This window comes from Hypomesus transpacificus, chromosome 2 (genome assembly GCF_021917145.1).
Source record: "Hypomesus transpacificus isolate Combined female chromosome 2, fHypTra1, whole genome shotgun sequence".
NCBI classification, from domain to species: Eukaryota; Metazoa; Chordata; class Actinopteri; order Osmeriformes; family Osmeridae; genus Hypomesus; species Hypomesus transpacificus.
The window spans coordinates 12,391,704-12,414,501 of NC_061061.1; the positions used below are offsets into that span (position 1 = coordinate 12,391,704).

At 48.8% G+C, this 22,798-nt stretch overlaps 2 protein-coding genes and 1 long non-coding RNA gene across 4 annotated transcripts; all 3 read right to left on the reverse strand.

Moving 5' to 3' along the window:
• On the reverse strand, positions 1–3,954 carry LOC124481872. Its single transcript, XR_006957699.1, has 3 exons — positions 3,632–3,954; positions 2,345–2,492; positions 1–46 (listed from the first exon to the last, which is right to left on the reverse strand). It is a non-coding gene; the product is annotated as an uncharacterized LOC124481872 (long non-coding RNA).
• Positions 3,955–5,991: 2,037 nt separating this feature from the next.
• On the reverse strand, positions 5,992–13,352 carry LOC124481653. Of its 2 annotated transcripts, none has more exons than XM_047041793.1 (4): positions 13,293–13,352; positions 9,635–12,146; positions 6,901–9,419; positions 5,992–6,158 (listed from the first exon to the last, which is right to left on the reverse strand). In XM_047041793.1, the coding sequence occupies exons 2-3, from the start codon at positions 12,128–12,130 to the stop codon at positions 9,063–9,065; spliced, it is 2,853 nt and encodes a 950-aa protein (XP_046897749.1). In that variant the 5' UTR covers positions 12,131–12,146; positions 13,293–13,352; the 3' UTR covers positions 5,992–6,158; positions 6,901–9,062. The 2 variants fall into 2 exon arrangements, with proteins under 2 accessions (XP_046897749.1, XP_046897752.1); XM_047041796.1 differs by lacking the exon at positions 13,293–13,352 and adding an exon at positions 12,658–13,286.
• A 383-nt stretch (positions 13,353–13,735) lies between these two features.
• Positions 13,736–21,168, reverse strand: ntd5 (ntl-dependent gene 5). The gene is made up of 8 exons (XM_047041869.1): positions 21,039–21,168; positions 19,775–19,921; positions 19,159–19,350; positions 16,073–16,190; positions 15,674–15,750; positions 15,068–15,250; positions 14,530–14,727; positions 13,736–14,412 (listed from the first exon to the last, which is right to left on the reverse strand). Exons 1-8 carry the CDS (start codon positions 21,103–21,105, stop codon positions 14,330–14,332), a joined length of 1,065 nt encoding a protein of 354 aa, XP_046897825.1. The 5' UTR covers positions 21,106–21,168; the 3' UTR covers positions 13,736–14,329.
• Between the last annotated feature and the right edge of the window lie 1,630 nt (positions 21,169–22,798).

Sequence of the window (22,798 nt, forward strand, 5' to 3'; positions counted from 1 at the left end):
TTGATTTCATTCTGCTGTCTTCGGTTCTGAATCCTCAACTGCAGGACTGAAGGTGGAAAAGCAATGTTTCAGATGTGGAGGTAAGGGTCAAATGTAAACAAATCTAGCCCGGGTTCAAAATGATCTGACACTTGTACAGTAACTTAAGATAGGCCTTCTGATGTTGACTAGTGGAAAGCATAGGTCCAAACGGCTGAATTTGACTGAATTATACAAGACTGAAGCGGTAATGCTGAGCTGTAGATCCTATTAAAGCAGGAATTCCCATCACTATTCTGGTTTATTTTGTGTATTTTTTTACCATCACTATTCACTATATGGCCGGATCACTTCCGCATTTTGCATAAGTAAGCCAGGTTGGTTTTTCGCAGGAAATACGCATCACTGTCGCGTATAGCCATGAATTAGATCTAGCTATGGTTTATGTTTAGCTGAGGGTTAAATGTCGCTAAAGAAACAACAAGGTTGAGGCAGTTAGCACCTGGCGTTATCTGGCGTCTTTAGAAATGCAGTTTGATCTTTTGTGATCTTACAGCCTTTGCTACAGACTTTGGAAAGCCACAGAAGGTTCCATCCCAAATGTCTGAACCCCAGGGGGCCACTGGAGGAAGTTAACCACATGTCCCCTGTAGTCTGATACGGCCTTGTAACAGTAGAGTGAAGAGACTCTGCAATCTGAAGAGAGGCCCCACCACACAGACACATACTCCATCATAAATTAATGTGTCATGTAGAATATGAGACCAATCCCACATGCAGGGGACACACACACACACCTTCACACACTAACAGGTGAAGCACAGTTGGGGTTAGGTCGAGGGGTAATTACACTGGGTGACTTTTCCCACAATGCATTTCGACTGAGAGACATGGTGGGGGGTGGATGGGAGGTGGGTTGGTAACTATTCATCCGTCAGAATGTCTATTTCTGTCACCCCCATCCCCCATTTCAGCTGTCCCTCTCCCCCTCCCTCCTTCCCTTCCTTGCTCACTGGTTGTCATGCGTGTTAAGTTAACTCTTCCTCCCTCCTCTGTTGACTACAAACACAGTCAAATCACTCATAATCCATGCGTAAATCTTGTTCTGCTGTATACGTTTCCATAAGCTTTGGAGGACGACTGACCTGTTCTGTCAGGAACAACATTATACTTTCAAAACCAATTACTGCTGCACTGACCAAACCCATCGTGGAACAATGCAGACACAAACACACCCAGTTCAAACACCCCAGCTGCTCAGCCAAGTCGTCGTTGTCGACAGGTGGTGGTAAAACTAGCAGAATGTCACTTCCTGTCCTTTCTATTTTGCCAGACGTTTACGAGAGCAGCCGTGTGGGAGAGCAGGACGACAACAACGACAACAAGGACTAGAGGACGCACTAAAGACATTCCCAGGTGGGTGGGGAGCGTCTCTGGTGATGTCAGGTGCTTAATTTGCTTGACATTGATGCGTTTGACGTTTGGAGTACATTTACATTTAGTCATTTAGCAGACGCTCTTATCTAGAGCGACTTACAGTAAGTACAGGGACATTCCCCCCCGAGGCAAGTAGGGTGCCTTGCCCAAGGACACAACGTCATTTGGCACGGCGGGGAATCGATCAGGTAACTGATTACCAGCCCGACTCCCTCACCACTCAGCCATCTGACTCAGAGTAGTACCTGGGGCGATCTTCAAAGGCAGGTTAGATAAAGGCTCCATTAAATAGAGACAAACTCAAAAGTCAGAAGGCCAGGATGGAGAGAACATAAACGGGTACAATCAAAGATCATTCTAAGATCCTTCTCAGATCATTTTCTTGTCTCCGCTGGTTGTGTCTGACCTCCCTAGCTACGAGCCACAGACTCCAAACATCGCTAATCATGGATGTCAACAACAGCCGCCCCCCAGCATGCTCTGGGTCTCAGCGGTCAACCTCCATGTCATCCAGACATGAAGAGGTCGCCAACCCTGTGGTCGTTCCTCTGTGTACTCATCAGGCTCTGGAGAGCGCCGCTCGATCCATACCGCCGCACTGTCGGCCGTCCGTCCTTCGGACCTCATTGACCGTTTAATAAATCGTGTTACAAAGAGGCGACTGATCTGCCGAAAGCCCTCATCGCTGCTATCGTTTCCGATTACCTTGTTGTCAGATGCAAATGGAGGCCGGACGCCATGGTAACCGCGGAGAGGCAATCGATCGGTTGCGGCAGTCCGTTTAAACTGATCAGTATCCAAGGAATAGCCCGCTATCACCTCTAACCAGCAACCCCCCCCCCCCAACCCTACTATCACCCCCGACCCTTACCACCACACAACAACCCACCTCTATTACCCCCCCACAACCTCTTTTCCCTGTACTCACCTGAGCGGAATTTGTTCCGGATGAGAAGCGACCTCTCAGAGGCCAGCAACGTCATGATGGAAGAGGAGAGGATGTTCAGAGAGGGACCCTGATTTAGCCCCCGCAAACGGGATTCAGGAGGTAGGGACGCTTCCTGTTCTGCTTCTATCTGTTGGAGAAGGAGTGAGGAAGAGAGAGAGGTGTCTGTAGATATGTAAGACTAAGAATGAGGAGAGAGAGAGAGAGAGAGAGAGAGAGAGGAGAGAGAGAGAGAGAGAGAGAGAGGAGAGAGAGAGAGAGAGAGAGAGAGAGAGCGAGAGAGAGAGTGCTGTGGAAAAAACATCAATGTTGTAAGTATGAAGATGGATGGTAGACAGAAAAAGAGACAGACAGAGACAGACAGACAGACAGACAGACAGACAGAGAAAGAGAGACAGACAGACAGAGAAACAGAAAGACAGAGACAGAGACAGACAAAGAGAGACAGACAGAGAAAGAGAGAGACAGACAGAGAGAACACCACAGCAAACGGCAGAAAAGACAGAAAAAGGCCAGCGAAACACACAGTCTCCCCGACAGACGCAAACTGAGCAGTGGTGTGTTGAGAAACACCAGGGCCGACTACAACAGGCCTTCCAAGACAGGCTGTCATCATAATCACACCAGGAGACCGCCTACATGGATCAGAACGACAAAAAGAGAGAGAGCGAGAGACAGAGTGGGACTGGTGCAGTCTGAGTGACAGGGACAGCGGTCCTTACGGATGCTTCGACGCCAAAACATTGGAGCTCACGAGAGACACTGATTATAGCGGACGCGCAGGCACAACGCCTCTCGCAGAAGAAACGTCCTCCTTGACGGCTAAGATGCACAGATTTACACTGAGAGGAGAAGCGAGGGAGAGGAGAGACAGAAGGTTAAACACTGAGAGAAGCAAAACACCAGAGACAAACAGAATGTTACCCCACTACACTTTATGAGTGCACAATACACTATTCAACACACTATTCAACACACTATTCCACATGTAGACAGGAACACCCGCGCCTAAACAACACAAAACAGGATAGCTCCAGTTCAGCTAAGACGTGGATGACACTGCGAGTACGCACGCATGCAGGTGCACGCTGACACGCACGCTCCTTCTTCACACTGCAGATCTGACATCTGACATCTGACCGACCCCAAGCAATAAAACAAAGGAGTGATCAAGTCTTCGTCTCTGACACTGTAGGCCACTGGAGTAGGGCAGGAAGCAAAGAAAACGAACGAGAGACAGGAATGGGAAAGAATAAAGAGAATACTTACTGGAACAGAGAGAGCTCCCTCAGGGGAAGATGGAGTAGATTTAAGATCAAATTAGAGAGAAATAAGCAAAAAGAAGGAAGTAGGGAGGAAAGAGAGAATTTCGTCGTGCGTTTAATGCCGATTTCTTTCTTTCATGTTCTTTGTCATATCCTTTCTTTCTGTCGGTCTCTCTCCTCACTCGGTTCCCCTGAAATTAAAAAAGGGTTTCCCTGAAGTTGAATGTAAGAAGGATTGGAGGAACCTTCGGATCCTTCCTTTCTTCCTCACGGTCAGCGCTCAGTGTTTGTTTCTGGATCTTTCTCTCTCTCTCTCTCTCTCTCTCTCTCTCTCTCTCTCTCTCTCTTTCTCTGTCTACCCCTTGGTCTGCCCCCCACCCCACAGCGCCTGGGATCCCTGGTGCCAACTGTGAGGCACTGTCAAAGTTAGCTCCCAGCCCCCCCCCCCCACACACACTCCAACCCTTTCTGTCTCCCTCCACCCCCCTCACCACAGGCATATGTTGACTCATTGACGGATACAGACACTGGGCAGTGAGAGGGGCTTGTGTGTGTGTTTCCATCTTTGTAAAAAGCATCAGCAAAATATCAATGTTTTGGAATTTTAAACAATCGAGTTGGAAAAGCAACGTGCCCACACATCCATCACTAGGTACAGAACTGTGGATCGCACTGATTGCTCCTCTCGCTTCACCTGAAGAGAACCACAGGATCAGGGCCGTGAGGTTCAGAAGAGAACCACACGATCAGGGCCGTGATTTAAAATGTACAGGACAGGATGATATCATGTGGCGTTCCATTCAAGGAATGCAGCTTGGTATATGGCCCTGTCTAAATACCTACATGTCACCCTCCTTAGAAATGACACAGAGAGCACCAAGATGGCTGCAGTCTTGCATTTGTGTGTGTGTGTGTGTGTGTGAGCACGACAGAAACACACAGCTAGCAAAGACACTTTGTGTCCCAATGAGTTGATGCCTGTCCGTGTGTTTGACAAAGTCCCTAACAATGTCTTTGTATCTGCCTACGGCTACTTCAATCAGCTTCCTGACCTGCCCTCTACAGCAGTGTATCTGTGTGTTTACGTGGGTACTTACATTATCTGTGTGTGTGTGTGTGTGTGTGTGTGTGTGTGTGTGTGTGTGTGTGTGTGTAACCAATGGGCTGTGCAAGGGGAGAGGGGGAAGGGAGGTCGTTTTGGAAGCACCTGTTCTGCTCGTTTGACAGACAGGCTGGCGGGTGTGCTGGTTCAGCAGGTCAGGGAGGGAGGGAGGGAGGGAGGTGGTTGGCAGAGGGAAGAGAAGGGGGAGAGAGAGGGGGGGGGGAGACGGAAGGTGTGGGCAGAGAGGAGAGAGAGTGCAGGAGGGGGTTGGGAGAAATGTGGAGGGGGTGGAAGGTTTACAAGCAGAGGAAGGGAAATAAAGAAGAGGGATGTAGAGAGAGAGAGAAGGGGGGGACAGTGGGAGAAGACTAGATCAGGAAAAAGACGATAGACGGCATGATAAGTCACAGTTGACCTTCAGGCTGGAATCCTATGATCTCTGGAGTCCCTGTACCAAGCAGGAACATGTTCTGGATCTAGTGTGACATATTCAGATTTGTAAACGGATTGACAAGTTCTCGATATAAAAATGTTGAATTATCAAGAAATAATCCCTTTCAAACAGTCGGTTCATATTCAGTCTGGCTTAGCTCCCTCTCCTGTCGGGTCCTGTTCCGTGACACATGCTGATGGCATCGTTCAGTATTAAAGGAAACATGATGTCGTTCTTCTTCAGCATCACCCTCCAGCTCGGGACTCCCTTTCTGATCACCACCTGTTCCACTCTGTCCTGTCTCTCTCTCTCTCTCTCTCTCCCTCCCTCTCCCTCTCCCTCTCCCTCTCTCTCTAGCTCCCCCCCCCCTCTCTCTATCTCTCTATCTCCCCCTCCCTCTCTCTCTCTCTCTCTCTCTCTCTCTCCTCTCTCTCTCTCTCTCTCCCCCCCCTCTCCTCTCTCTCTCTCTCTCTCTCTCCTCTCTCCCCCCCCCTCTCTCCTCCCCCCCCCCCCCCCCCCCTCTCTCTCTCTCTCTCTCCTCTCTCTCTCCTCTCTCTCTCTCTCTCTCTCTCTCCCCCCCCTCTCTCTCTCTCTCTCTCTCTCTCTCTCCCCCCCCCTCTCTCTCTCTCTCTCTCTCTCTCTCTCCCCCCCCCCCCCTCTCCCCCCCCCCCCTCTCTCTCTCTCTCCCTTGCTCTCTCTCCAGAGCGGTAACCCTGCAGTGTGTCTACTGAAGAAGGAATCCTGTGCATGGTGGTAACCTTTCCCATAGCACTGTAACACACACACACCCACACACACACACACCCCACAGGCACACTAGTCTCTTCTCACCCACAGTCACCGTTGCTCACATGCACTATACGTCTTCAATGCAATGTTGACTGAGGGGTTACATTTGCAGGATGAAGCAGAAAATCTTCCAGCCATGTCAGATGTTGTGATGATCTGAAATTGATTCTCTTGGGGGCTGATGAGCGGCTGGTTTATCCTCCAGGTCTGAGGAGGCAGGAGATATTACAGGGTAAGTCTGCCCCCTTGTGGCCACTGTTTGCAAAGACATTTATGACCAGTTCTATGTCATGTACTGTAAGCAAGTCAGCCCAATGATAAGCCTTTGTGTCAGTTCAACACCTCAATCTTTACATTAACCTTACGTAACTGTTTTAAAAATGACTTGGTTCAGTTCAATCTGTCTTCTGGAGTCAAAAGAAACGTTTGCCTTTCCTCTAAACACCACATTCCAATTGCCTGACTCTCTTTCCCACTTCTTCACTGTTCTCTTCATCCCCTTCCCTCCCTCACTCCACTCCTCCTTTCTTCCTCTCTCTCTCTTCAACTGCTTGGCCACGTGCCCTGTGCCACTCAGAGGGCCGACTGCATGTGCCAACTCAGCCTCTCTCACACACACACACACACACTTACACACTAACACACACACACAACCCCCACAGATCTCTCTGCCTCCTCTCAGTCCATCAGTCCATCTGTCTGTCGCGTCTCTTTGAAGCTCCGTCCAATTTGGAGGAGGACCAGTGACACACACACACACACAGTTAAACACATGCCTGACACACACACACAGTTAAACACATGCCCAGCTGGAACCCTGATCTCCCACACCAGGACAGCTAAATATTCATCACCATCACACCGAGAACTGATTAAATCAAAAGTACAGCGATGCTTCGGCCCTTGTGGCATCAATTAGAGAAGGAAAGACGAGTTTGTTCCAACATACCCGTTTCCAACAGACCAGCGCTGCAACGACACGGAGCTTGACCTGGGAGAGGTGTTACAGCAGCAGAGGTGTGATTCAGCGTTTCTGCAGGACGCAGGGGTCACGGGTCACGACCCCACGCTGTTCTAGGGATCTTCTGTAACAGGCTCCGGACAGGCAGCATGGTGGTGACTAAACAGATCTGAAATCCCTCCGCGATCCACACAGTCTCCGCTTCGAGGCGTCGCACTGGCTGCTAATCCGAATTTGATGTTGAGTTGTATGAATATTAATGACTAAATAGCAAAGATGGCTTTTGGGTTTTCTATTTCAGCGCAGTGACGCACTCTTGACACGTGGTGACACCAGCTTCTGTGCGGTGTAGGAGGCATCCCAGAGCAGTCAACCCACGAGATCTGGACGACCACCCGGCCTAACCAGGCAGGTCAGTTTGGTAAGACACTACTTAATGGCTTATCTTCAATTCAGCTCTGCTGGACCAGCCGCCTGAAATGGAGCAGAAAATTGGAGTGAAGGAGAAAGCAGAAGGTTGTCTTGCAAACCCAATTAAACCCTGGAGGCGTTCCAGAGCCCCCAGGCCTCAGACCTGTCTCACCCGCTCAGCGCAGGGCTGGCCTGCAGCTTCAGCAGACTCTGCGGTTTCTTTTCTCCCTAGTAGGTAATTGATTGTTTACAGTCGCTGATAGGCCAGAGAGTCCATTATCTGGCATCTCAGCTTTGAATCAGCCCACTGCAGGTCTAAGGTAGAATGACAGTCCACAAGACTGCCAACTTTTGGTCACTTGTTAGGTAACGTTACCTAGACAGACGAGGATGAATTTCCCTGAAGAACGACATCCTTTCTAAAAGATGGCCTAAATGAAAAGGATTGAATGAAAGTTTGAAACAAACATACATACTGCAGTGCAGCAAAAGGGATGTTTAATTGAAACAAGTTACTTTATCAAAACTCTTGATAGTGTTTATAATAAGCACAGCACTTTTGGTCAAACCTTTTAAAGACCCTGTAGGAACAGGAGAGGAAAAAAAGAAAAAAGAAAAAAAAACAGGCGCCCAAAAAATTCAGTGTGTTTGACAGGAAGAATATTCATTAAGACTCACTAAACTGTAATATGCCAAAGCAAACTTTCCAACAGAGTATAATCAGTCCGTCATGGTTCTTAAATAAGCTCCAATTTGGGAAATAGGGCACACTTGTTTGAATGACAGCACTTTGTGTAACATTGTTAAAAATCTGGAGTGCTAAAGTTTCTTCAAAAGCATCAAATTACCTTTTTACTCTAGTCGGTCAAATGGAATAAAATCGTTCTGACTGACACGCTTTGCATCAAAACTGTGAAAACACATTTGGAATATATTATGCAGGAATGCCATTTTGGTGGATATACTGTAAACAAATTTAATAAATATACAATTAAGATAAATAATAAATAAATATATATGTTCTCATTCAAGCATACACAATTCAAATATGGTACTAAACTCAAGACGACAATAAATAATAATCTAGATTTCAGTGTTTCTAAGCAGCACGTTTCACACACCAGATGTGGGAGAGTAAAAAAAAAAAAAAAACACTTTCTTAGGTCTTCCCCTTTCAGACTCAAATAAAGTAACAATACGTGAAGCAAGTCTCAAGGTAAGTGCCAAATTACTATTTTCAAGATAAAACTCAAGACTTGTGACTTGACTTAAGTCCTTAATGAACTGTTTTAAGTCCTAACAGGAAACCTCTCTTGGTTTATGCTCCCCACCACCTCCACCAAACAAGTAGGATCTGTTCAATAAGCTAAGAGGCAGTTGGACAAGATAATGAAGAATGTTGTATATTACATGGTAGGGAAACTTCTGGAAAGTTTGCTAGCTTGCAACTGACTGGAGCTAGCTATAGCTGTTAAACTAGTTCCTGTAGATAGCTCCAATGGGCTTTCAGATTCCTCAGAGCTTGAAGTGACAGCTAAAGCTTTCTTGCCGCATTATTTTCGCACTGCACCTTTGTTGCCGTGGACAGCTGCATTACTGGAAAGCCTCTCCAAGCACAGACAGGCTGAGGGCTGCTGTGGAAGTACCTGGAGGAGATCACATGACAGCCTGCTGAAACGATTCTCAACCCAATCTGACGTCTGCTCCCCCTTCCCTGGCATCTATCTGAAGACGATCCACTACGTGTCTGTTTCCGAGTCAGAGTTGCCAAAGTTAGACACGGTGGAGCTATACCACTCAGCGCTCTCCTCTTCGTCCCCTCCTCCTCCTCCTCCAGCCCCTCCTCCTACCCCACCTCCTCCTCCTCTCCTCTCGCTCAGCATCTCCATGGCCACCTGGTGGTAGGGGTGTTTGCGCCGGGTGTGTCGGCGGAGGGTGTTGCGCTCTGCGAAGCGCGTGTGGCACAGTTGGCATTGGTAGGGTTTCTCCCCAGTGTGTACCCGCTGGTGACGCTGCAGCTCACCAGATTCCCTGAAGCGCTTGGCACAGATGGAGCACACGAAGTTCCTCTGGCCCGTGTGGATGTGCTTGTGTCTCTGGTGAAGGAGGAGAGAGGGCGGCAAGTTAGCAGTTTTCCCACCCTATCTGTGAAGGATGATATTGTAACGATGAATGAAAATGAATAATCTGTTAGTTGAAACAAGCATGAGGGTGGGAGGGAGGGAGGGAGGGAGGGACCTTAGGCAGAAAAGAGTGAAGGGAGGATGTGAGTAAGGGATGAAAGGAGGGCTGGATTAACGGCTGGACTGACCTGCAGATGGCTGGAGCGTTTGAAGGCCTTGCCACACTGTTGGCAGACGTGTGGTTTAATCTGAGAGTGGGTGATGGAGTGGCGCTCCAGGTCGGACAGATAGTAGAAGACACGGGGGCACAGCTGGCAGAAGAGGACCCTGCGAGGCCCCAGGGAGGAGGGCGAGGAGGGCGGGGAGAGGGGCTCCAGCTCCCCTGGTTGGCCTGCAGGCACTATGGGCACCAGAGTAGGGGACCCACAGGCCGCAGTGCTGCCCGAAGAGAAGTAGGGGTGGTCGTTCAACGGAAACGAGTCTGAGGTCAAGGAAGCAAGCTCAGACTCTGGGCCAGGCGATTGGTCGGATTCCCCGGGGCTTGGCTGACCCGAAAGTTCAGAGGTCGGCTGAGAGGTTTGTGGGGGCGCAGGAGGGGATGGTGGGAGCTGGGTTTCCTCGGCAGATGGGCTGTCGTCGGGGTCGGGGTCGGAGAGGCCAGATTTGACCTGAGGAGCTGAACATAACATTTGAACTCCAGAGTTGCCGCTGAAGACCACGGTGGGCAGCTTGGTGGAGGAGGAGAGAACAGAAGGAGACGGGAGGGTGGAGGGCAGGCTGGAGTTCTCCCCCGCTCTCGACAGGATGAGAGGAGGGTTGTTGGGGGTCAGTCTGATGACGGGGTGAGAAGAGGAGGAGCAGGAGGGGGCAGACCCTGCTGGGGTCACCTGAGCAGACGTGAGAGGGAGAGAGATGGAGGGAGGAGAGGCAGTGATCTGGGAGAGCTGGCCTGTGGAGGAGTTGATGACAGCAATGGGGGTGGAGGTGGAGAAGGACTGACCGGACGAAGATGGGATGGAAGACAGGAGGAGGAGCATGGGGGTGGAGGTCCCGGGTGAGTTCTGGGGGAGGGAGAGGGGGAGAGAGAGGGCCAGAGGAGAGGAGGAGAACCTGGGTGTGGATGAGACGAGGAGAAAGGGGGTATTGGAGGAAGGGTTGGTCAGTATCTGAATAGACTGCGGAGGAACAGCAGCCCCACAGGGCTTGGAAACGGCAACTTTCACAGCTCCTTCCAGAACCTTCTCGGGTTCGGTGGTCTTCAGCAGTCCCAGGCTCTTCAAGACCTCCAAACCCTCAGAAAGTTCGGTGGTCTTGGAACTCCCGGTTTCAGCAGAGCCACAGAGAATCCCTGAATGCTCCGTGTGAGTATTCTGAGTGTTTGCTGAGCTCAGGCTCGTGTGTTGGACCCCTGAGGCAGCAGCCAACCTCTTTTCCCCGACCCCCACAGCGTCCGATCGGCCCATGGCCTGGCCTGAGAGGGGGGAGGAGTCTATCTGGGGCACTTTGTTTCCGTCTGCAGTGAGCGTGTAGGGGATTCCCTTGTCGTCTATGAGGAGGAAGCTCTCAGAGTCACGGTCTATGGAGGAGAGGGAGGTTAGGATGGAGGTGGAGAAGAAGGAGGGAGACGGAAGAGGGTTCCCGTCCTCGTCTAAGCCCTCCCTGGGCTCTGTGTCCTCCTCGTCTTCACCGTCATCTTCCTCCACGACGTCCCGGTCCCCCTCCCCCTCGATTTCATCCACCTCCATTATCAGCGAACTTTCGCAGCCCGCGTCGCCCAGGAAACAGCCGCTCCGCCACGCTTTCACACCACCGTCTATCTTTTTAGGCAAACTCAAATCCAACACTTCTAACTGTTCTCCTCTTTCCTCCTCCTCCTCCTCCACAGCCCTCGGTTCAACAGCTTTCACCATTCCAGATCTCTCTGCGATGGCGAGAGAGAGACTGTGCTGTAAGGAGACCTGGTTCTTTGAGTCTCCCTCCTCCTCCTCCTCCTCCTCCTCCTCCATCTCTTCCCTTGTTCCTCTGTCCCTCTGGGTGTGGACGGAGTCAGGAGTGGAGGGGAGGGGTGTAGCACCGTCACCCCCATCTTCAGCACTGTTCCTTGCTCCATGGCCTCTCCCAGCCCTCTCTGCGTCTTCTGTTTGATTCTCAGTAGTGGTGGTGAAGGTGGTGGTTTGGTTTCGCTCTGCAGATATCTCATTTGGATCGATCTCCATGCGCTGGTCTGGACCAGGCCCAGAAGATTCCGCTACAGGTCCCAGTGGACATACTGGACCATCAGATGGGACCACGGCTTTGGTGGAGCTAGTTGCAGAGTTTGTGATAGGCCTTTTGCATAGACCAGGGATGACAACCTTGATTCTAATTGGCTGATTGCACAAAACAGGCCTTCCAGTCCTGACTGTGATTGGAAGGTTGAGTCTACTGGGTTTACCAACGTCCTGCAGACCCCTCAAAGATGTCCCACCCAACTCTGTAGCTTTATCATCATCTGATTGGACGCCAATACTGGAGGATGTCTGTTTGAGAGTACTTGATTGGATGTTCCCTTGAGGGCAGGATAAGGCAATATCCACTGAATCTTTAAGGATCTGCAGTATTGCACCTGACCTGGTCTGGGATTGGTTGCCATTCCCATCATCTAAGCTGCCATTGGTCAGGACCACCGCCAAGTGAGAATTCATTTTGGGACATGCTTATCTGTAAAACAAGGGAAACGTTTCAAGACCTCAGTCATTTGCAGTTATGGTTATTATGGTAATTGTTCTGTTTGCAAAATGTGTTAAGTTTTCAGATGACAGATGGAAGCAACATTTCACAGTTTATATATTTCGTACGTAATGCCTTTCCTTTCAAGCCTGCCAAAGCTTGAAATTAACCAGACGATTCATTATTCCAGTAATTAATATATTAAAATGTTGGACATGGGCCTGTATTAATGACCATAATATTTTATGGCAAAAAAAAAAAACATTGCACAAAAAGAATTTCTCAAAACTACCTTACTTTATATTTCATCCATAAAATCCTTGCCTTTGAATATCTCCATCTCAAGTTCATGTGATTCAGCCTGTCTCTCACAGGTATAGAGCTATATGCAAGCCTCACTACGCTACTGCACACTAATATGAATCATAGGCAACTGTTTACAGCGTGCAATTTATTTTATACGGGCTCGAACTAAACCGCGTTGTTCAATAAGTCACCTAACCATTGACACAAGATGTTATCCTTCTTCTGCAATACATGCGCTGGTCAGCGAAGTGGGTTGATAGGAGTGATGTCAGCGAATTGACTGGGCTTCAAATGTGGTTAACATCCCAACTTGGAAAAATAAATCCATTCACGTGTGACGTCATTATCCTCAAATAGTATGATTAGTCGAACCTATGTTTCACTCTTCGTTTTGAAATAAAAGCGACGCTGTAAGGGGGAGACGCCATTACGCGCAGTCCGAGGTCCGAAAAGGCCAATGGGCGTGTGAATGAATGGCTCAACGCTCGAACCTGGGACAACAGAGAAAACCCGGCAGTCGGAAACGGTTATTTCATCACACAACTGAAAAGGATGTCGCGTAGCATCAACAGTTTTGTATAACAACAGTAGCATATGTATTTCCTCGGACCTACAACCAGCCATTTTAGAGTCTAGGGTTCGAGCGATGCCTGACAGCTGGCTTGAAAAGCGATGTTAAACTTTACCGGCTTCGATCTATGTATTCGAGTACGGTTTTGTGGACGAATAAACGTTTTTTTTCTCCAGGTAAATATATGTTTAAAATAAACTGGGTTATGAACACGCTCAACCCATGAGAGTCACTCGATGCAGAGGCACTGTCTAGCTTACCCGAGCTGAGGATAGTTCCGGAGGACCAAATATGAATGTGCGGTGAAAGGGTGATGCTGCGAGACCACGGGGAGGGAGGGGGATCGCCATGGTGTCGCAGCTTTCATGGTCCGACTAGAACCAACGTTTAGTTACCGCTACACAGGTAACTCAACGTTAGTTCTAGTCGGACCATGAAAGGCTTTTCAGCCAGGCTTTATCCTACTGAATTATACTTAGAGCAGTGGAGATTAACCACGTACGTGCGTGCGTGCGTTTCTGTGTGTACGTACGCCCACATGCGTGTGTTTGTGAGTGGTTTAGGTGTGTTATTCAATAATTCAATTTAATAATCACTTAATATTAAATGACAATACGTGACACATTTTCCTGCAAATGTTAACAATGAAACTGCATCATTTTTTACATTTAGTTTTATTTCAAAAAACTGTCTCAAACTTAAAAGCCCCCAGGCTTAAGGCGTCAACAACATCAGACAAGGAAGGAGGAAGGACCTTACTAAAAAACAGACAAAACATCGAAGACAAACGAGACTAATTACACAGGGAGAAATCCCAGAGTCACACATGAACCGATTGTTACCGTGGTAACATAATGAGGGAGAGAGGGAGTAAGATGGCTGAGCGGTTAGGGAATCTGGCTAGTAATCAGAAAGTTGCTGGTTCGATTCCCGGCCGAGCCAAATTACATTGTGTCCTTGGGCAAGGCACTTCACCCTACATGCCTCGGGGGAATATCCCGGTACTTACATTAGGTCGCTCTGGATAAGACCTTCTGCTAAATGACTAAATGTAAAAACATTTGAACTATCATAGTTTTTGATTATAACTACATGGATTCCAATGCAATATATGTGCATAAATACATGAACCATCAATATATAAAAAAAACTGTTCAACAAGCTGAGTGAGAGAGAAAGAATGAGGGTTTGCATGACTTGTCATGTTGCAATGGAACAAGGTGTATGTGTGTGTGTGTGTGTGTGTGTGTGCAGGTGTCCTTGTGTAGCTTGAGATTCCACGGTCGAAGTGAGGTCATCATTTCATGTCACCAGGTTCACATGCCTTGATCTCGGACACCAGGCGATGAGGGAAGAGCTTGTACTGGAGCCAGGTGGGTTCTGCAGGAGACGGAAGAGAAGGGGAACCAAGGAGAACGTCACGATCACGTCTGGAACACGCGTGTACGCCATACGCCATACGCCAGCCCTGCCAGCCCTGCCTGGCTTTGTTCTCACCAAGGTAGCAGTGCGGTTGGTTTAGCTTTCCGTCAAAGCAGCTCTGCGACGCTGCGAAGCTGCACGCCTTGCTCGCGTGCTTGCAGAAGAACGTCACCTTCTCCCCGTGTTGAACCATGGCGTCTGTGACATCATAAGGCCAGCGCTTCACCCCACCAATCACGATCCGGCTCCGCTCGGCAGGGATCAGACAGCGAGCTGAGAGCGGGAAGAACAAGGGTTCGAAAACCAACAAGGAAGACGGGAACAATGTGAGGTTGGGGAAATGTCTAGCTGCCGTGTAACATTACATCACATTGAGTCATTTAGCAGACGCTCTTATCCAGAGCGACTTACAGTAAGTACAGGGACATTCCCCCCCGAGGCAAGTAGGGTGATGTTACTTGCCCAAGGACACAACGTAATTTGTCTCTGCCTGGAATTGAACCAGCAACCTTCTGATTACTAGCTCTGATTCCTTCACCGCTCAGCCACCTGACTCCTAACAACAAAGGTGTCACAGTTGCGGTGAGGACGCGGTCTTGATCGCCGCTCTCACCTCTGCAGAACGGGGGGGAGGCGCTCCAGCTGCCGTTTGACAGGCAGACGATCTGGTTGGGCCCGTCCAATAGAAAGTTCTTTTTGCAGAGGAAGTGGGTCTCAAAGCCCGCCTCGTACTCCGTCTTCTGAACTGCCACCACGTAGCCTTGCTCCACCTCCTGTGGGGGCGGACAGAAGCTCTCTAACACACACACACACACACACACTGCATCAGCACATGCACACCCAATGTATGGCGGGCAGAGGGAATTTGTACGTTCTTGGTTGAACCAGGTTTAACCAGTAGATGGCAGCAAAGTACTGTGAAACAGCGAGTATTCTATCTGGTATTGCGCACACACACAAACACACAGACACACATACAAACAGTGGAATGGTATTCAAGTCCTCCTCCACAAAATACACACTTACACAAAGACATTTGCGCATGTACACACACGAACACATGAACACACACACTCTAAAGGCCCCAATCCATCCACCCACACACACACACACACACACACACACAGTCACCCATCCTCACTTGCTGTGATGCTCTTCGCACCGTGCTAACCGCTATCCTTGACACCCACAATGTGTGTTATGAAATGCACATACTTACTCTGACAGATGGGGTGAGGATTCTGCCACGTCTGATCGTGTTGACAGAGATTCTCTCTGCTTCCTACCAGTGTGTATCTGTGAGTGAAGGGTGGGGGATTCAGAGAGAATATGGCTCAGAATGATATATTGTTCTTTTGGAACGCACGATTCCAAATGACATATGCCCTCACTCACATCCCATCCATTAGATGAGTCATGCTGTTTTAGTGAGTCGATAGAGGAGTCGAATATAGCAACTCGGTTCCCTTGGTAGAAGCTGGGTGATATCCCCCTTTCCTCCACAAATTCCTCTCTCTCTCCCCTCCCTCCCCCTCCTCCCTCCTCTCCTCTTTCTCTCCCCTCCCTCCCTCCCCCTCCTCCCTCCTCTCCTCCCTCCTCTCCTCTTTCTCTCTCTCACCCAAACAGACAGCTGTACTGAACGGTGTCTCCCAAGGTTCCAGTTCCATTGATGTGTAAGATGTCGTCCTCTGGCCGTGGGCAGATTATCAGGGTGGGGGTGGGGCCTGCTGAGGAGTCTGTAGGGAGCACACACACACAGTCACACACACACCAAGTCACACACACACAGTCACACACACACAGTCACACACACACCAAGTCACACACACACAGTCACACACACACAGTCACACACACAGTCACACGCACACAGTCACAGTCACACACACACCAAGTCACACACACACAGTCACACAGTCACACACACAGTCACACGCACACCAAGTCACACACACACAGTCACAGTCACACACACACCAAGTCACACACACACAGTCACACACACACCAAGTCACACACACACAGTCACACACACGCCAAGTCACACACACGCAGTCACACACACACCAAGTCACACACACACAGTCACATTCACACACACACCATGTCAGACACACACAGACCTGCTGAGGAGTCTGTAGGGAGCACACACACACCATATCACACACACAAAGTCAGACACACACCAAGTCAGACACACACAGTCACACACACACTGAATCAGACAAACACAGTGGACCAGTGAGGATCTTTGTCTCCTCCCAGTGGTGATGCCATGGATGTGATGTGCATCAAGTCATTCAGAGAAAGAGCCCATCTCTGCACCCTGCCCCCTCAGGACTGTGAAGCATTCAGAGAAAGAGCCCCTCTCTGCACCCTGCACCCTCAGGACTGTGAACCTCAGAGGGACTCATATGGTCATTCAGAGAAAGAGCCCCTCTCTGCACCCTGCACCCTCAGGACTGGGTGAACCTCAGAGGGTCTCATATGATCCAGAGAGACAAGGAACAGACAACTCATAGAAACTCACGCTCAAATGCAAAGTGCTACGCTGTAATGCATGACACACTGAGATCCAGAAAGAGAAGGAAACAGTCAGAGAAGGATCCAGAAAGAGAAGGATCCAGAAAGAGAAGGTACCTCAGAGAAGGTACCTCAGAGAAGGTTCGCCCCACATCCTCTCTAACAACTAACCCATCTCTTTGATCTAAAAATGTCATTAGTCCTAAAGTGCACATCGCTCTTCATCTAAAACAGGTGAAATAAACAACGTCTGACCAGGTCCTCTCTTAAACGGAGGGAGTGCGGCGGCAGTTGGGTAACCACGGCGATTGCTCATCCATACGGTTCTGAGTGCCTCTCATTTCGTGGAAATATAAATATCAAGAGGAGCGTTCGGAGGGAGGTTAGAATGACCTCCGTTTCCACAGAAAGTTGATGCTGCGCAGTTCAGCTGAACTTCAGCAGGTAGAGAGAGCAGCCTGCCTAGAGGGGGTTCACTCATGTACAGACAGGGTCAGGACGCTGAGTGTTTGGAAGCCATCATGAAAATGTACAAACATGAGAGAAAGAGGGTGGGCAGAGAGACTGCGAGGCTGCAGGAACAGCGCCTAAAGCTGGGTTCAGTGTTTTCCACTTAGGTCATGTTTCCCCTTGTATGGCCCAGTGTCTCAGTCACCCACACAGCTCCACAAGAGCAGCAGAACTGGCAGGTATACCACAGATACAGCAGCTTAGAAGCTGAAGTCAAAGGAAAATATCTTTTTTTAAATGTCACCTGGATAACTAGCCACACATACATGTTCACTTCATCAGTCACACACGGAGAACAGCGATAGACCCACATGTACACATGTATACAAACTGCATAGCCCGAAGCTGATTGCTTGTCCTTGGCTCTCTCTGTGGAGAGAGGCCTTATCGGAGGCCTCCGATGGAAAAAGATGAGAGGAGGAGAAGAGGAGAACATGAGGAGAGGAGGAGAGGATGAGAGGAGGAGAGGAGGAGAAGAGGAGAGGAAGAGATGATGAGAGGAGGATGAGAAGAGGAGAGGAGGAGGAGAGGATGAGAGGAGGAGGAGGAGAGGATGAGAGGAGGAGGAGGAGAGGATGAGAGGAGGAGGAGGAGAAGATGAGAGGAGGAGGAGGAGAGGATGAGAGGAGGAGGAGGAGAGGATGAGAGGATAAGAGACGAGAACAGAGGCCGGGGAGAGAGAGAACAGAAAGGCCTGGAGCAGCATGAGCAAGAGAGCTCTCTGACTGTGATCTGTCGCCCACACACACACGCACACACACACGCACGCACAAACGCACACACACGCACACACACTCACACACACCATTCCATGACACTTTATCAGTGATCCACCGCCTACAGACACATTTAATGTATACACAAAAACTCTAACTCTGTTTCACTGTCTGTGTCTCTCTCTCTCTCTCGCACACACACACACTAGCGCAAACACACACACACAAACACACACTAACACACACAGCTCTTTGACACTTTGACAGTGATCTACCGCCCACAGCCTCTCAAACGGCATGAAGTAGCACAACTCAAACACACACACACCAATGCACAGGACACACACACACCTATGCACAGGACACACACACACAAGAATATTTTCTCACACAAAACCCACCTACCCACTTGCTGTCTCTCAGGTTTAAGAAGCTCTGAGACATTGGAGGGACATAATTATACTGTAGTATGTAAGTATACCATACCCTTTCATAGAATCACACACACTGACAGACACGGTTTATATAATCTACCACTTGCACACACACACATGTATACACTCACTCATCAATAACTTATCAGACTTCCCCCCAAGCAAACAATCAGTTGACAGGCCAGTTTCATCAGAGATGAGGCTTAGCCCTGTTGTGTAGCTACTATCTCAGTCATCAAATGAACACACAACCACAAAACAAAAGTACGTTTTTGAGACACACATGCAAACACACGCATAAGAACGCAGATCTTCAAGAGACAGCCAGTGGGTAGGTCAGTTTTGTAGGAGAAATATTTGTGTGTGTGTGTGTCTTGGTCATCAATATTGATCTATTTTGACGTGTCAAAATAAAGATATGAAGAGGAGAGAAAGGGAATCATGTGCAATGTACCGCACTACCGGCGAGCTCTGTGTCTCGGACTCTGCTGAATGTCGTCACTCGTCGCTATCACGCTCACCTGTGCAGATCGGCTCGTCCCCGCTCCATTGTCGGTCTCCTTGGCAACGACGGATGGCTACGTCGAGGCCGTTGGACAGAGTGAAGCCAGGGTCACAGCGCACCTCCAGGAGAGCGGAGAAGGAGGGGCTGGGAGAGAGGAGGCGGGCCTCCAAATGTTCACCAAGGGGCACAGGCCAGGGACAAGAACGACCTTGGGATCAGGAGGGTTTGAAACGGACACGATGAAGTGATCATGACCAATTGAGACAATGTGATTGGTCAGCCTTTGTGTCAACGTCGACTAAGGGTATGGAAAGAACAGAGTTCGAGAAGTTTTCTAGGTAGCCTATGTCGTACAACCACACGGAAGCTACATGAAAACGTCACGTGTGTGGATAACGTTCTAAAGCTGAAAACAAAAACGTATATATATTTTGATGTACAGGTTACGGACTGCGCGGAGAAACACGACATTGTTTCCACTCACAATCCAGCCTTGACGAAAACGCAAGAACGTTAGAGCTACTCGTTAGACAAGCAAGAATGCATGCGCGCACACACAAACACGTGACTACCGGCTCCCAGCTGAGCTCGCACACTGACGATCAAGGACACGAACACACACACACACACACCTGGGGCCACACAGCTGAGGCCACACTGTCCATCACAGAGACACTGGCGCTTGTTGCCACAGTCTTTGTCCTCCGTGCACGGTTTTGGACACGTCCTTCGCCTCTCATTACCCAGGAGCCTATCAGGACAGAGATCAGACGCTGCAGCTAGAGAGAGAGAGGGAGGGAGGGAGACATGGAGAGAGAGGGAGGGAGGGAGGGAGGGAGACATAGAAAAACGCAGAAAGGTGTATATTTATATTCTGGTTCCGATTTGTCTGACTGAAAACAGTAATAACCCACAAATGAACAGTTGTTCAGGTTGTTCAATGGTGTTTAATCTGCACTGATCTTGGAGACTGAATTCTGAAGGAGCTTTCCTTTTGCATTATAGGAAAGCTTAGATTACGTTTATTTCCCTTGTTAAATGTATCACTTAGTATTCAAGTACATCATCTAGCCAGTTTAGTTTCACACTGCACAAGCGGTCATGACAGAGCACATGAACAGTTCCCTACACATGTATCCCATTAAACACATCATTAAATCCTACCCTGCACACAGCAGGAGCCGTGGCCTACATCGACACGCCCTTAATGTACAGCCCATCTGGAGGGGGGAGAGGGAGGGATGAGGGGGGAGAGGGAGGGGGGGGTGGGGTGAGGTTGAAACACTTAAACTCCCATGCTGGCAACTGCACGTGCGACTGACACAATTACATGTGTGCGCGCTCACACACAGCGCACTCACACAGGGCTCTCTCTCACTCTCACACTCTCTCACTCTCACACTCTCTCACTCTCACACTCTCTCACTCTCACACTCTCTCACTCTCACACTCTCTCACTCTCACACTCTCTCACTCTCATACTCTCTCACTCTCACACTCTCTCACTCTCACACTCTCACACTCTCTCACTCTCACACTCTCTCACTCTCACACTCTCTCACTCTCACACTCTCTCACTCTCACACTCTCTCACTCTCATACTCAGGCCCGTTGTGAACACATCTGATTCATGCTCCTTTGCCATCAACATGACATGCAAACAGCGCAGTCCATCTCACACTAGCCCAGACTAGGAGGGAAAAAACTAACATTCCATCTCAACAACCGGCCCCAAAGATTCCGAAAAAATGAAACTCTAGAATGTTCGACTTAAACATTAAAACGGACGGAATTCTCCTTTCCCCATGTCTCTTATCTAGCGAGTAGTGAGTGAATGAGTGAGTGAGTGAGTGAGTGAGTGAGTGAGTGAGTGAGTGAGTGAGCAAGGCGGATTACCTGGGACCTGGGCAGACCCAGGACTGGATACAGCCCACACAGTGAGCAGCAGAATCACCAAGTCCATCCTTCCTCTCTGCCTGGCTTCAGAGGGTATGAGAGGGAGACGGAGACACGGAGGGTTTTCAGGAGAGGGGAACTGAGGGTGTGGAAGAGGGGGAGCAGGGAGGAGAGAGCCAGGGAACACCCCCCAAGCACACATCTGGTTTGTGTTGGAGACTAGAACACTGGGTTAAATTCCATTGTGAGGGACCTTTCACCTATTTCTGTTGATACAGCAGAGATGGGGTGATGGGGGCGACACACAGACACACACACACATGCACACACACATACACACAAACAAACAAGAAAACCCTGCAAGAAATGAATCAATCGACTTGGGTGTTTCCTGTCGTTCCGTGTCATAAACCAGACTCACGTAACGGCCTTCCATACACAGTCTGTGTGTTGGAACAGGAAGAGGAGTGGGGTATCTTCTTGGTAGTCTAGCTTTCTGGACTTGCCTGGGTTCCATGAAGCCATTGTGGATTTGAACAAAAACTCACCATAGTTTTTTCAAGGATTCTCTTACCAAACTGCCAGTCGAGATACCTTTGTGAATGAATCCATTAATGACTGCAAAAGGGCCGATTTAAATTCCTTAGGAAAAAAAATTGAACTTTTACTTCCACCGCAAGTCCAGTAGGTCAGGCTCCTGTGGCGTAAGATTGTTTGCTTGAGCTGATTTGAGAATGTACAATATGTGAAGTCCACTGGGACTGGTTATCACAACAAACATTCGGAGAGCAACTTTTGCGCCACAACAAGAGAGTCGGGGGAGATAGACACAAGGTCTACTGATGGCATCATCAAATAACATCTCATGAGATCATTTGCTTGACTGTGCGTCCAAAAGTACACACACTCTGTGCAAAGAACACACATATACTGCTAGCCTTTCCTATTTCTAAAGAAATACATTTGTTTTGTTGTCTCATCCTTCTTATCCTTGATCTTCTGAGGTGCTTTCCATATGCACCATTTGCACATCGGATACAATTTGGATAAAAGTGCATGTCGAATGAATAAAATGTAAATGCAGACCAGTCTGTGATTAAAGATGATAACAAGGGTTCATAAGAGCTGTACTCAAGCCCAGGTAGTGGTCTTGGACTGCCTGCCCAGATTAGCTTCTCCAAGCTTAGCATCACAGCGCTATCTCGAGTGGGAGACTAATAGTAATTCATATAATGATAATCATCATGATAATGACGATACTTACTAATACAAAGGGGATCTTGGTTAGCTTCTCAGATCTCTAACAAAATGAATCAGGAAATAACAGGCTTGGTAAAACACACAACATGACAGAGAGGCAGTGAGTAAGAACAATCTTTTATTGGTGTTTTCAGGGAAAGCATCACTACATCCCTATCACCAGCATGGAGCTGGCTGGAGACCATGGACACCACTGGTTCAGAAGGGGAATTGTAGTTTAATAAGAGTCACTACAAGAGTCAACCACATCTGGGAGGAAATTACAGGACTACATCCTGTTGGGAGAGAACCATCACTGACCGAGGTGAAAAAAACAAACAAAAAAAACAGACTGAATGAACCCGAGAAGGAAAAGTTGTGTAGTGTGCATAGCCCGTACTCAGCATAAAACAGAAACCTGTTTCTAACTGTCAGAGGTGGCGACCCAGCAGGTTTGCGTGGAATCCATGATCAACAAAGAAACCAAGATGTCTGTTCTCGGTGGAACAACAATGTCCAAG